The 12,999-nt window shown below is 33.3% G+C and overlaps 1 protein-coding gene across 9 annotated transcripts in view; it reads left to right on the top strand.

Moving 5' to 3' along the window:
• The window catches only part of RALGAPA1 (Ral GTPase activating protein, alpha subunit 1 (catalytic)), a 211,085-nt gene that overhangs the window by 114,909 nt on the left and 83,177 nt on the right, over positions 1-12,999 (top strand). For all 9 annotated transcript variants that reach the window (XM_010835311.1, XM_010835310.1, XM_010835304.1 and 6 more), the window contains 6 exons: positions 763-918; positions 2,242-2,370; positions 3,709-3,834; positions 7,072-7,130; positions 9,430-9,538; positions 10,308-10,418. In XM_010835311.1, the coding sequence (XP_010833613.1) occupies positions 763-918; positions 2,242-2,370; positions 3,709-3,834; positions 7,072-7,130; positions 9,430-9,538; positions 10,308-10,418 (690 nt within the window). The remainder of the gene's footprint in view (positions 1-762; positions 919-2,241; positions 2,371-3,708; positions 3,835-7,071; positions 7,131-9,429; positions 9,539-10,307; positions 10,419-12,999) is intronic.

Raw genomic sequence — 12,999 nt, 5'->3', positions numbered from 1 at the left:
GTTTTCCATTACAGTTTATCATAGGATATTGAATATAGTTCCCTGTAAAGCACTTAGTTTTTAACTAGCCATTAGGGGTTATATAGAGAGGAGTGGCGGAGAAGGCAATGGCCCCCCACTCCAGTACTCTTGCCTGGAAAATCCCATGGATGGAGGAGTCTGGAAGGCTGCAGTCCATGGGGTCGCTGAGGGTCGGACACGACTGAGCGATTTCACTTTCACTTTTCACTTTCATGCATTGGAGAAGGAAATGGCAACCCACTCCAGTGTTCTTGCCTGGAAAGTCCCAGGGACAGGGCATCCTGGTGGGCTGCCATCTATGGGGTCACACAGAGTTGGACACGACTGAAGTGACTCAGCAGCAGCAGAGAGGAGTGGACCTAGCAAAATTATTATTTAGCATACATCACTTTTATTACTGAAATAAAAATATAGAAAATTATGTTATATTTAAATGAAATGTAAACCTCAATTTTCTGTTAGAGTATGCTATGTACTTTTAAGGAACTGATTCTTTTAGGTATTATTTGATATGTTTGGTGCATTTCCCTAAGTGAAACGGTGTATAGTTATTCACACCTACATTGTATAATTTTAGTAATAAAGATAATTCTAGTAATTCTGATATTTGGTTCAATAAAGAAAATGGGCCAACACAGGAATAAATGAAAACGAATATATTGCTTATTGTATTCAGTTGCTTCAGTATTTAACAAATAGTATTTGGTTTTGAGTATTGAAAACAACATCTTTTAATTGTAGGCAACCATGTTAACTGATAAATATAAACAAGGTAAATTACATGCCTATAAACTTATTTGTAATACAATGAAAAGAAGACAAGATGTTTCTCCAAATAGAGATTTTCTAACACATTTCTACAATATAATGCATTGTGGATTACTTCATATTGATCAGGTAAATTGCTTTATGACTTTATTTTTGATTCTTGAATCTGTTTAACTCTTGACTTTCAAGAGTTAAAAAAAAGCATTCCTTTATGTGAGTGATTTATTTATGGATTTCTCCTATTTATAACATCATTTATCCTGAAAAATGGTTTCAAAACAAGCTATTGTAATTGAGAGATTAACTTGATTATTAAGTGCATGTTTCTTCTAGTGTTATACCAACTAGTTTGTTTTTGAAGAACCATCCTTTGCTTACATTGAGAGCATCTTCCTTTAATGTCCTAGTATATGACTAAGTGCACACACGCGCATGCTTAGGGCTTCCCCTATAGCTCAACGGGTAAGGAATCCACCTGCAATGCAGGAGACACAGGAGATGGCGAATTTGATCCCTGGGTCAGAAGATCCCATAGACAAGGAAGTGGCAACCCAGTCCATCATTCTTGCCTGAGAAACCTCATGGACAAAGGAGCCTGGCGGGCTACAGTCCATGGGATCACAAAGAGTTGGACATGATTGAGTGATGAAGCACACACATAGCTAGCACTTAAGACTTAGGATTTGCTCAGCTAGTCATGCAGTGATCAGAAGTTTTTTTTCCTATTCTAAGACTCAGTACATCACTTGCAGTTCATTTAAGGAGCATTAAATTAATATAAAAGATGATATATCTTTCTGAAAAGTGAAAAAACTTCTTGTGTTACTTTGAAATAATTAGTGTTTTACCCTACACTCTTAATTATGGATAAAGAGCTTCATTTAAGGTAAATTGGATTGAGTAATACAACCTGGTGCACTTCATCTTCATGGTAAATTCCAAAGGCAAAATGAATGAATAACCATGTTAAGAATATTCCCTCAAGAATACCTAAGTCTAGATTTTTGAGGCTAGATGTCTATCATCAAAGGGCTTCAGTTTTTCTAAAAAAGAATTTTCCAAGTTGCCACATAGCAGGTCATGCAGCTTCAGACATCAAAGTGGTCTCATGGAAGCAAGTAGGAGGTAGGAGGAACTACTCTGCAGTTAAGTTTTACAACACATGGGCCTTAGATTTTTAACCCTGTGAAGTGAAGAGCCTTCTAACTGACTCTCCAGGGTTGATGTCAGTTAAAAAAAAAAAAGTGTTTTAAGTTTACTTTCCTTTGATGAAATATGTACTAAGCATGGATTATTTGGAAGAATTAAAATTAGTCTTTCCTATTAGGCAAGCACTTATAGTTATTACTTGTTTTATTATTTCATATCTATATTTAAGGATATTGATTAGCTGATACTCAGAATTACATTTGTATTTTTTTTTTTTTTTCTCCTTCTCTCTTTATTCCTAAGGATATTGTCAATACAATCATCAAGCACTGCTCACCTCAATTTTTCTCACTTGGTTTGCCTGGTGCCACAATGCTTATTATGGATTTTATTGTAGCAGCTGGTAGAGTGGCTTCTTCAGCTTTTCTCAATGTAAGTTTTTATTTCCTATCCTTCATAATATAACAAACAGCAGTTAACCAAGATGCAGCTAACAAAGCAACAAAGGAAGAGCCATTGTTGATAAAATATGACAAGTTAATATTCAGGGAAATATATAATTTAATTAGAATTGAGCCTCATTTTAGATCCCACACATATCATCTTCCTTTTGTTAATTCCCCCATCCCTAGACAGGTTACAGAGTAATTTGATTAGGTGTTGCCTTTCTTACTTACAGTTGCATTCTAGTTGTATCTTCCATTATGCCCCACATACCTGAACAAGTATTCCCAATTTTATTGTCCAGCTTTAAAGAAAACCCATAGCTAATCTAGTTTTTTTTTTTCCACTTTTGTAGTAAAATTGATTTTTAACTGAGATAGTGGTTGTGAGCCTACCATGTTCCATTATGCCTCTGGCCTTGTATCCGTAAATCTAGATTATGTTTTAAATATGAAATGAGTTATTTTGTTGAAAATTAGAATACTCCATCACTTCTGTTACAGCATTTATTAACATAAGGAAACCCTTTTGGAGATAGATTCTTGTTTTATGTATATAGAAGATGTTTTAAATTTCTAATAGATTTGTTTTAGCATTTTTGTTAGGTGTGCTTAAACATGCCATCAATGTGTAGGTATTTTAGTAAGTTAAGTAAAGCATTGTATCAGTAGGTGGATGTTGATGGTTCGTGGGCATGCAAGTAGGCAGAAGAAGAAAAATAAACATTCAGTGCTGATACTTAAGAAATAGCTTAATATAGCTAAAGAGAAAAAATGAAAAGTTACCTTTATCTTCAGTCCAAGCATAATTTTTAATTTTGTTTTTATTAAGTAGTGTAGGTAGTGTTTTTATCATGTACAAATCATAAAACTCATCTAGACTAGTGCCTGTTTCTTGAAGATACAGTGAACATTTTCATTCCTAGTTACTTTATTCATCGTTAGGTTGTTACAGATGTAATACAGAGACATTGAGTCTTCTACTCATTAGAACAATCTATTACAATGAGTAAGTTGCCTTTAAAATGAAAGGATACTTTTCCTTGAAATTAGGGTAATTTTATGCTGTTAGCTAAAACTGTATTCCTGTCTACATACTCATTAGCTGCAGCCACATTTCTGCTTTTTAGCTGCTCTTAAGGAAAGCTCTGTTTGTTCATTGCATTTATTGAGAATAACAGTAGTTTATGTGGAAAGTATAGGTGAAACCTACACTTTTTGTGTTCCCCTTTCCTTTTTGAATTCTTTCTGACTTCCCTGTATAATCTGATTAGGTAATAAAGTAATTTTTCTGATAAGTTAAAGATTTTTAAAATCTGATACATAGGCACCAAGAGTGGAAGCACAAGTTCTTCTGGGATCTTTGGTTTGCTTTCCCAACTTGTATTGTGAACTGCCTGCTCTCCATCCCAACATCCCTGATATTGCTGTGTCTCAATTTACAGATGTTAAGGTAAGAAGTCAGAGACTAATTTATAATCATAGCAGTATATTCAGGAAAATTTGTATTCTTTATTTTCCTCTAGAAAGCCACACAATTGTTAAAGAGCATTAGCCAGCTGTACCCCTCAGACACAAAGGCTGGAATGTTCATTAGGAGCATAGCCTTTTTTATTTGTAACTACTCTGGAAACATTTTCTCACTATTGAACCCACTTATGTGTCATTATCTTAGGATTCATTCATTCACTCACTGAACATTTATTGAAATCCTGAGTCAGATATAATGCTGCTAATATAAGGCTTCTAAGATTGATGGTACTCGGCCTGCACATTTGACTCTCTCCTTCTAGTTTGCCAAGGTGATGAATCAAACAGTGTAAAGGAATATTCTTTTCTGCTCTAGGAAACTGTGGAATTGGGGTGGGGATCCCACGTGCCTGAAGTATCAATAGGCTTAAACCAGACATGATACAAAATTGAAGTGACCATGCAATTGTTTCCCCAGATGATAAACCTCTCTAAATTCCTGTGGGTTTAACAGTCCTAAGAAGTTGTGCTTGTTATAGTAATTGCCAAATGGTCTCTGTGAGCTGAGTTGGCCCTAGAATTAGAAGGAAAAAGAGAATAAAGAAGGGACAAGACAGTAGCATTCTGTCTCCTTGAGAGTCATGCTGATGACTTTTTCAAAACACATGTGCTTTCTCTGAAAAAAATTTTAAGACAAATTTTCGTCTGGAGTATTGCATATACTTTCCATACCACCTTTATTTTTCTTTATCACACTTGTTATTTTTCAGTGTCTGATTTATAGACAAATAAACACCAAGGTCTTAGTTACTGCTACATCCTCAAGCTTACCATGATGCTTGGCATGGAGAATATACTCAGGCATTTTTTAGACAAGTGGACTTCACGGAAACATAAAATCGTAGGGGCTGATGTGAATTTGCAATGATACTTGATTGAAATTATACAAATTGACCTTTACTCTTTAGGGATGTAATGGCTTTGGTTTCTACTTTCAGAAGATTCTGAAAATCAAAAATAAGTTAAGAGCTTCAGTGTTCTTAGGCAGTTTTGAGGTTGTTTGAGCTTAGCTTAGCCTACTATATGTGATTTGCATGAACTGAATGGCCTTTTACTTTGTTGGCCATTGTATAGGAAGTAATGCTTGAAGTGATTTAAAAAATAATAATAATAACACTATTACATAGAGGGGCTTCCCTGGTGGCTCAGATGGTAAAGAATCCACCTGCAATGCAGGAGACCTGGTTTGATTCCTGGGTCAGGAAGATCCCCTGGAGAAGGGAATGGCTACCCACTCCAGTATTCTTGCCTGGAGAATTCCGTGGACAGAGAGGAAAGAGCTTATATAGAAAGCTCTAGGGTTTAAACAATAGGTAACTTCCACCTACTTATTAATTCCTAGCCATTGGGCTAGATGCTAAATTCACAAAGGTAAGTAGAAGTTCACTCCTCTTAAGGACCTTACAATTCTGTATATGCGATAAATCTTTAGTGAATGAAATACAAATTCTATTCCAGTTTCTATAGACTATAAGCCAGGAGACACTGGCACATATTCAGGGACATAAAACAAGATAAAAAAATTTCATGGCCTAATGGTGTTCAAATCATACAGAATCTATTCTCTTATCACTGCAGAATTATCTTAGAAATCAATATCAAAAGATAATTGAAAATATTTTGAAGTGCAATGTGACATTTACCAAGAAAGATATTTGACTTAGCCATTGAAAACCTCTAATTGAATGATTTTTAAAAAACACATTAACTATTAACTGGCCCTTCTCCCCAAATTCACACATTATCATGGTTTATAATTTTTAAAGAAGAAGCTTGCTTTTAAATGATAATTCTCAAAGTTTTGAAAAGTTTAAAAAGATGTTCATACCTTTTAGCTATTACATCTGCTTTAATTACCTTTATAGTGAACATATTATTGCTTTTCTAATCAGGGGGAAAAAAAGCTGGCCTAAAACACAACATTCAAAAAACCAAGGTCATGTCCTCTGGTCCCATCACTTTATAGCAAATAGAAGGGAAAAAGTGGAAGCAGTAACAGATTTTGTTTTCCTAGGCTCCAGAATCACTTTGGATAGTGACTGCAGCCATAAAATTAAAAAACGCTCCTTGGAAGGAAAGCTGTGACAAACCTAGACAGTGTATTAAAAAGCAAAGATGTCACTTTGCCAACAAAGGCCATATAGTCAAAGTTATGGTTTTTCCAGTAGTTGTGTACAGTTGTGAGAGTTGAACTATAAAGAAAGCTGAGCGCTGAAGAATTGATGCTTTGGAATTGTGGTGCTATTAAGACTCTTGAGAGTCCTTTGGACTGCAAGGAAATTAAACTAGTCAATCCTAGAGGAAATCAACCCTCAATATTCATTGGAAGGACTAATGCTGACGTTGAAGCTCTAGTACTTTGGCCCTATGATGCAAAAAGTTGACTCTTTGGAAAAGACCCTGAGGCTGGGAAAGATTGAAGGCAAAAGGAGAAGAAGATGAGATGGTTGAGGATGAGATGATTAGATAGCATCACCAACTTAACGGACATGAATTTGAGCAAACTCTGGGAGATAGTGAAGGACAGGGAAGCCTGGCGTGCTACAGTTTATGGGGTCACAAAGAGTTGGACATGACTTAGTGACTGAACAATAGCAAAATCAGGAAAAAGTTTTTGAACATACACATTTGGTGATAAATTTCCAAAAATATTTGTCTGCTATAACAAAATACTACAGAATGGGTAGCTTATAAGTGACCAAAATTTATCTCTTACAGTTCTGAGGGCTGAGCCCCAAATCAAGGCTCTAGCATAGTCACATTGTGGTGAAGGCCCTCTTCCTGGTTCTTAGCTTATGCCTTCTTGCTATTTCCTCACAGAGTAAGAAGTTCTTAGGGAACTCTGTGGGAGTCTCTCTATTAATCCCATCTATAAAGGTTCCACCCTCATGGTCTAAGTACCTCCTAATATAGGGGTTGGGATTTCAATGTATGAATTTGCAAGGAGAGCACAAACATTCAGACCATACTGTTTTATTTATTTAGCTAATATTATGACTAACATTGGAATATATTAAAATTATGTACATGAGAACAAAAATGTCTGTTTTATTTCTCTGTTGTATCCCTAGTACCTAGGCCCATAGTGGCTATTTAATAAATATTTGCTGAATAAATAAATGAAATCTTAGTCATGGCTACTGTTTCTCCGTCATTTTAGGAACTTATAATCAAAACTGTGTTAAGCTCTGCAAGAGATGAGCCCTCTGGTCCTGCACGGTAAGTCAGACTTTCTTAAGACTTGGCATAACTCTTCTGTGTGTGCAGTTTTATTTTAAAAGTTAATTGAATTATTTAGCAGTCCAGATTGTTTCAAATGCACAAAACCTATTCTGAATCACAAATTTAAATTATTTGGATGATTAAATTTTTCATTACTAACTTCCTTCAGTAAAAATAAAATCCTAGTTACCTTCTTCAGTATTTTCATCTTTTGTATCTAAAATGATTTCTTTTAATCTTATTAAAATTCATCTACTCTAGAAAATGATATTGTCTTTTCCATTATTCCACATTTTCATTTCATTTAGCTTTAACTCTAAATTTTACGATTTTCAGTATTCTTTCCCGAGCATTTTCTGTGCTAATGATGACAACCTTCTAAGTTTACAGGGATATTCCTATAATACTGTTCTATTCAATCCTCATCACAATTCTAAGAAATTATTAGTATCATTATTCTTCCAATTTTACTAGCAAGAAACTGACAGCATAGAAAGCTAACATTCATTAAACTATTTTTCCAAGTGCCAACCACTGTTATAAATACTTTATTACTTCACTTAATCTTTGCAGAAAACCTCACTTAATCTTTGCAGAAATTTTTATCCTCCTTTTTATAGTTGGGAGCCCAGAGAATTTTAGTAATCTGCCCTATCATACAGAAAATGTAGAGCCATAATTGAAACCCTGGCAGTTTGTCTTCAGAGCCTTATTAGATATATAAGTAATAAGTGGCAGAACTGGATTTGAACCTTAAGCTTCCAATTCTAGATTTTCTGCCCGCCCCCCCCCCTTTAATGTCATTGCCTTTCCAGTGAAAGAATATTTAAGCCTAAAACATAATTATCCAAAACAGATTTAGGAATCATTAACATAACAGCTTGTGTTGACAGTATAGGAGAATCCCAGAAGTTGAACATTAAACATTTGCTAAACTTGTTTTGCGTATACTTTTCAGAAATGTAGGGCCTTACGCCCACAGACACACACACACACCCTTTTCCTATACTTTTCAGGAATGTATGGCCTTACATACATATACAACCAAAAAACAAAACTTAAATATTTGTATTCCAGTTTGTGCCTTTAGTTAGCTGCATCCATGGAGAACTTTGTTTCATTTCAGAGTTTATTTTTATTTTAGGATTACAGCTCCTTCCACTGCTAAGCCTGACACTTGGTTATTTAGATCTGTGAATGTGTAAAGTTTATGGGTAGACAAACTGAGAAAGAATGAAAGCAGTAGACTGCACATAAAGACTTTCTGCAGTTTTGATAGTAAATTAGTAGCATTAGCACTGAAAGGAGGACTTTGATCCATTACGTTCAGGAAGAAAAATATTTCTGCATTGAATTGTTCTAAAACTTAGCACTATACTGAATTTAAGAATATCAGTATTGGGACATGGAAGATATATCAGAAAAACTAGAAGGAGTTGACTTATTTTTGTATCTTGAAATATTACATGTTTCATTAGAAGCTTATACTTGAACACACTAATAGAATTTTTACTGATTCTGATCATCAGATAACTTTCTTCAAGCTGAAACTCAGTTGAAGTAGGGAACTGGAGTTTCACATTAGAAAACAAAACGAAAATTCTCCAAGTTCTGTTTCTTTTGGAATTCCTTTATAAAGTGTATAAGTTTTGTGTTCTCAATTTGTTTTAAAGAGAATTCATAGCTAGTTATGTTAAATTTAAAAGATATGAAAGGAAAAATATCTTATTACTGCTATCAGTCAATAAAATTACAGTTTCCTTTTTGAAAGCAGGTTGCATGTTTGTTTGGGAAATTGATGGTATCAATTTGTCAATATGGGTTTGTTAGAAAGATCCTGTGTCTTTATCCCCACCTGTGATCTTTGTAGTAAATTGTAGTTGAAAATAAGGCTTAGAACAGGAAACTACTCAATAGTCTGTAATAATCTATATGGGAAAAGAGCCTGAAAAAGGATGGATATATGTATATCTGAATCACTTGGCTGTACACCTGAAGCTAACACAGCATTGTAAATCAACTATACTCCAATATAAAATAAAAATTAAATTAAACTTAAAAAATAAGGCTTAAAGTTTGGGGAATATGCTTTTCTCCCACTTTATCTTCCTAGGTAACAAATTGATTAATGAACAGTAATGAATTGATTAACAGTAACAAATTGATTAATTCACCTAAATTGTGCATCTTCACTCTAGGTTGGTTGGTTGGGAATATTTTGGTTGTGGTGGTGGTTTCATTTCATTTACAGGCACATCCACTTTTATTTGTATCATTTCTGGTTGCCTTTTTGCAGATGTGTAGCACTTTGCAGTTTAGGTATTTGGATTTGTGAAGAATTAGTCCATGAGTCTCATCATCCTCAAATTAAGGAAGCTCTGAATGTAATTTGTGTTTCCTTAAAGGTAAGTAAGTAAATATTTAGAAGACTATATTAAGATAGTATAGAATGCATGATTATTTTTCCCCAGATGTTAATTATATCTTGTGCATTACAGTATTTCCTTGATTCTGACGTTTTCCTTAGTAGTTCTCCTCTTGAATTTAGGGTATCTTAGTGATGCCCTATTTTATCTCAACTTTTTATGTATTTGGCTTTGTCCCTAAGATACTTATGGATGACTGCTATAAAGGAAACCAGTCATTTAACAACATATGTAGGGCTGTTTACTGTTTACTTTGACTTAGGTATCAGAGAAGACTTTAGAAAGAGGACACATCTAGTCACGCCTTAAAGAGCGGGTGAGATTTGGTCATAGAGAGATAAGCATAGAAGTTTGACTTTATAAGTGGGGAGTCATCTAAGATTTTTAAGCACAGAGAGTGGCAGCATCAGAACAGTTCAGAAGACAATTTGGGAGTATTGTATGCAGTAGATTGGCGTGGGGAAAAATGGGATAACAAGATGAGCAGTTTAGAGGCCATTCTAGAAATGAAATAAAAACTTTAATGAGGACAAACATTACAAAGAAAAAATAAAGTTAATTATATATTAGAATGTGTTATGATTTTTAATTTTGTAGGTTATATTTATCTAATATTTTAATAAACATAAATATAGAATGACAAAAATAAACATGCATATACAGTTAAAAATTTTTCAACAACTAGTGCATAGATAATATTAAGAAGAGATTTTTTTTATCATATTTCTTTTTTTTCTTATTACTACAGTTTACTAATAAAACAGTAGCCCATGTAGCTTGTAACATGCTTCATATGCTGGTTCATTATGTACCTAGACTTCAGATTTACCAGCCTGATTCTCCCTTGAAAATTATTCAAGTAAGTAATTTCTCATTTGTTTATTATGACTTGTTAAGGATTCTTGTATTTGGATACCTTGAAATATAAAATTATTTAATAGTTTTCTTTAAATTTTGCATAGCTAAATAGTGGCCACTCAGGGTACATATTTGAAATACCATAATTCATGGTAGTCCTCTTCTATATTATGTTATATTAATATATTAAGAGATTATGTGGTTGGTTTTAAATGCTATGTGAAAATTTACTATTGCTATTCTCTTTATAATGTATATTCAGTATCATTCCCCGTCTTAGGTTAGAAAAAATACCATCCCTTCAGTTACCAAAATCAGAACATTATTTTGGTTCATTCTTTCCCTTTCCTTTTCTGCCAGTCATATATAAAGTGTTTTATTTCTTTCTTTCTTTCTTTTTTTTTTTTTTAAATTCTGTGTGTTATGTGCTTCCTGTAACACTAGATACTATAATAGCCTTTTAAACTGGTCTCCTGGCTTCTGAGGTCATCTCTCCAAGTCATCATTCATATTGACATAACTTATGTCACTATCCTGAAGGAGAAAAAAACAATGAAACTAAAGTCTTCAAGTGGTTTTCTTTTACCTGTAAAATAAGACCCAAGTAAATCTTTAGTTGCGATTTACTTGGAAGCCTCCAGATGAGAACCCATACCATGTTTTCAGAATCATGAAGAGATTCCTTTGATAAAATACCCTGTAGTCTAGGCACCTGAGTCAGCTATTATTCCCTAAACATACCCTTTACTCATCTTCTTACCTAAAATGCTCTACTTTCTCTGCCCACCTCATCTTTCAGTGATTGGTTTAAACACCATCTCCTCAAAAAACAAGAATCATTACTTATTCTTTCCAACCAGAATTTATCTTTCTTATCTTTATGTTCTTATAACATTTTTAGAAAAGACAGTAATACTTATTAAGCATTTACCATGTATCAGTCATTATACTAGTCACCTTTTCATATGTTACCTCATTTAATTCATAAAAGGTCATTTGAAGAAGATTGTTATCTCTTCCTCCTCTTCTCCCTTTATATAAGATGAGAGAGCTGAGGATATAGTAACTATATAAAGTCATAAGCTAAACCAGGGTAGAAACAGAGTTCAAACCCAAGTCTGTTAAATTTCAAGTCCAAGCTTTTGCCAGTCAACCATGCCACCAAGGCCCTATTGTAGCACTAAATATATTTGTGTAAAAAAATCTAAGCTTCTTTAAGACAGTGACAGTTTTTCTTGATTATTTTTTATGCATAGGATGACTTTCATATAGAATCTCTTAAATAAATATCTGTTGAGTTTAATACAGTATTATGGTTCAGAGATTGGGTTTGAAGTTTAGACCTGGTTTAATTAACCCACGACTCTGCCATTTACTAAGTTTGTAACTATGAACAAATTACTCAGTCCTCTAAACTCTGACTTTCTTTATGTTTGCATTTGGGATAAAAATACCTACCTCAAAGAGTTGCTCTGGAAACTAAATGAGAAAATATATATAAAACACTGATACATTTTGGCATAAAAGTGATGGGACATAAATTTTAAAAAGTGTGTTGGCTGCAGCTACTGTCGTAATCATGCAAGACTTCATAGCTGGATGTGAATGTTCATATATATATAGGTATTAAAGCATTTGAAATTTTAAAACTTAAAAATTTTACTCTTTAAGGTTGGTTATTCTGTTGAAAGTTAAGGTATTCTTTAAGCAGATTTTTTTTTTTCTCATTTGAAAGTCTCCCAATGCTTTCCTATATTTTCTTTCTCGGTTTATGTATTTTAATACTTATCTAAGTAATTCTTAGGTGTGTAGAGTTTTTGCAGATTGCCTCACTATAAATTATGGTGGCCAATGGCTATAGATAAATAGTTATACTTCACCTCTAATTGAATGAAGAAATGAAATGCTAAAATAGTAGAGGAATTCCCTAATGGCTACCTACTTGCATAGTTAGGAATAGAATCCCAGTTCTATTACCAGTATTAAGTATTAATCTGATATATTAGATTCATTCTGTTAGCGAGTAAAACCTTTTACGGTGTAAATTACCTTTACAGGAATTTTTTTACTTGAAGCACTCATTTATAAAAATATAATAGCGAATAGCATGCAATAAAAATACAATAAGTTTACCTCAATACGTTTTTAACATACACATTAAAAAATTGAATAAGATCAAGAAATTTTCAGGGTAAATGATAAAACTATATTAATATTTTGCTTTCTTTAATAAGGTCTTCTGTTTCATACTTTATTCAATTTTGTTCATACTATATTCAGTGTACAATATATGTTAATTTAAAAAGCCACATTATAAAAATTTTTTTTAAGTCATATATTTGCAAGTATATATACCACAATATCCAGGAAGACGAAAGTAAATTATTTTTCCTTCACTTCATTGGGGAATAATTGATAAATATATTATATTTAAAATGTATAAAGCAATGATATTGGAGAAGGGTTACCAAGATCAAGGTAATTACCATATTATTACACATTGTTAATTTTTTTTATGGTGAGAATGCTTCAGGTCTACTCTTAGCAACTTTAAGATACTATTGTATGCTTAACTGTATTTA

The sequence above is a fragment of the Bison bison genome, unplaced genomic scaffold, assembly GCF_000754665.1.
Source record: "Bison bison bison isolate TAMUID 2011002044 unplaced genomic scaffold, Bison_UMD1.0 scf7180017864041, whole genome shotgun sequence".
In the NCBI taxonomy this organism is placed as follows: domain Eukaryota; kingdom Metazoa; phylum Chordata; class Mammalia; order Artiodactyla; family Bovidae; genus Bison; species Bison bison.
Note: the sequence above shows the minus strand (reverse complement) of the source record. Positions and strands in the feature narration are given on the sequence as shown.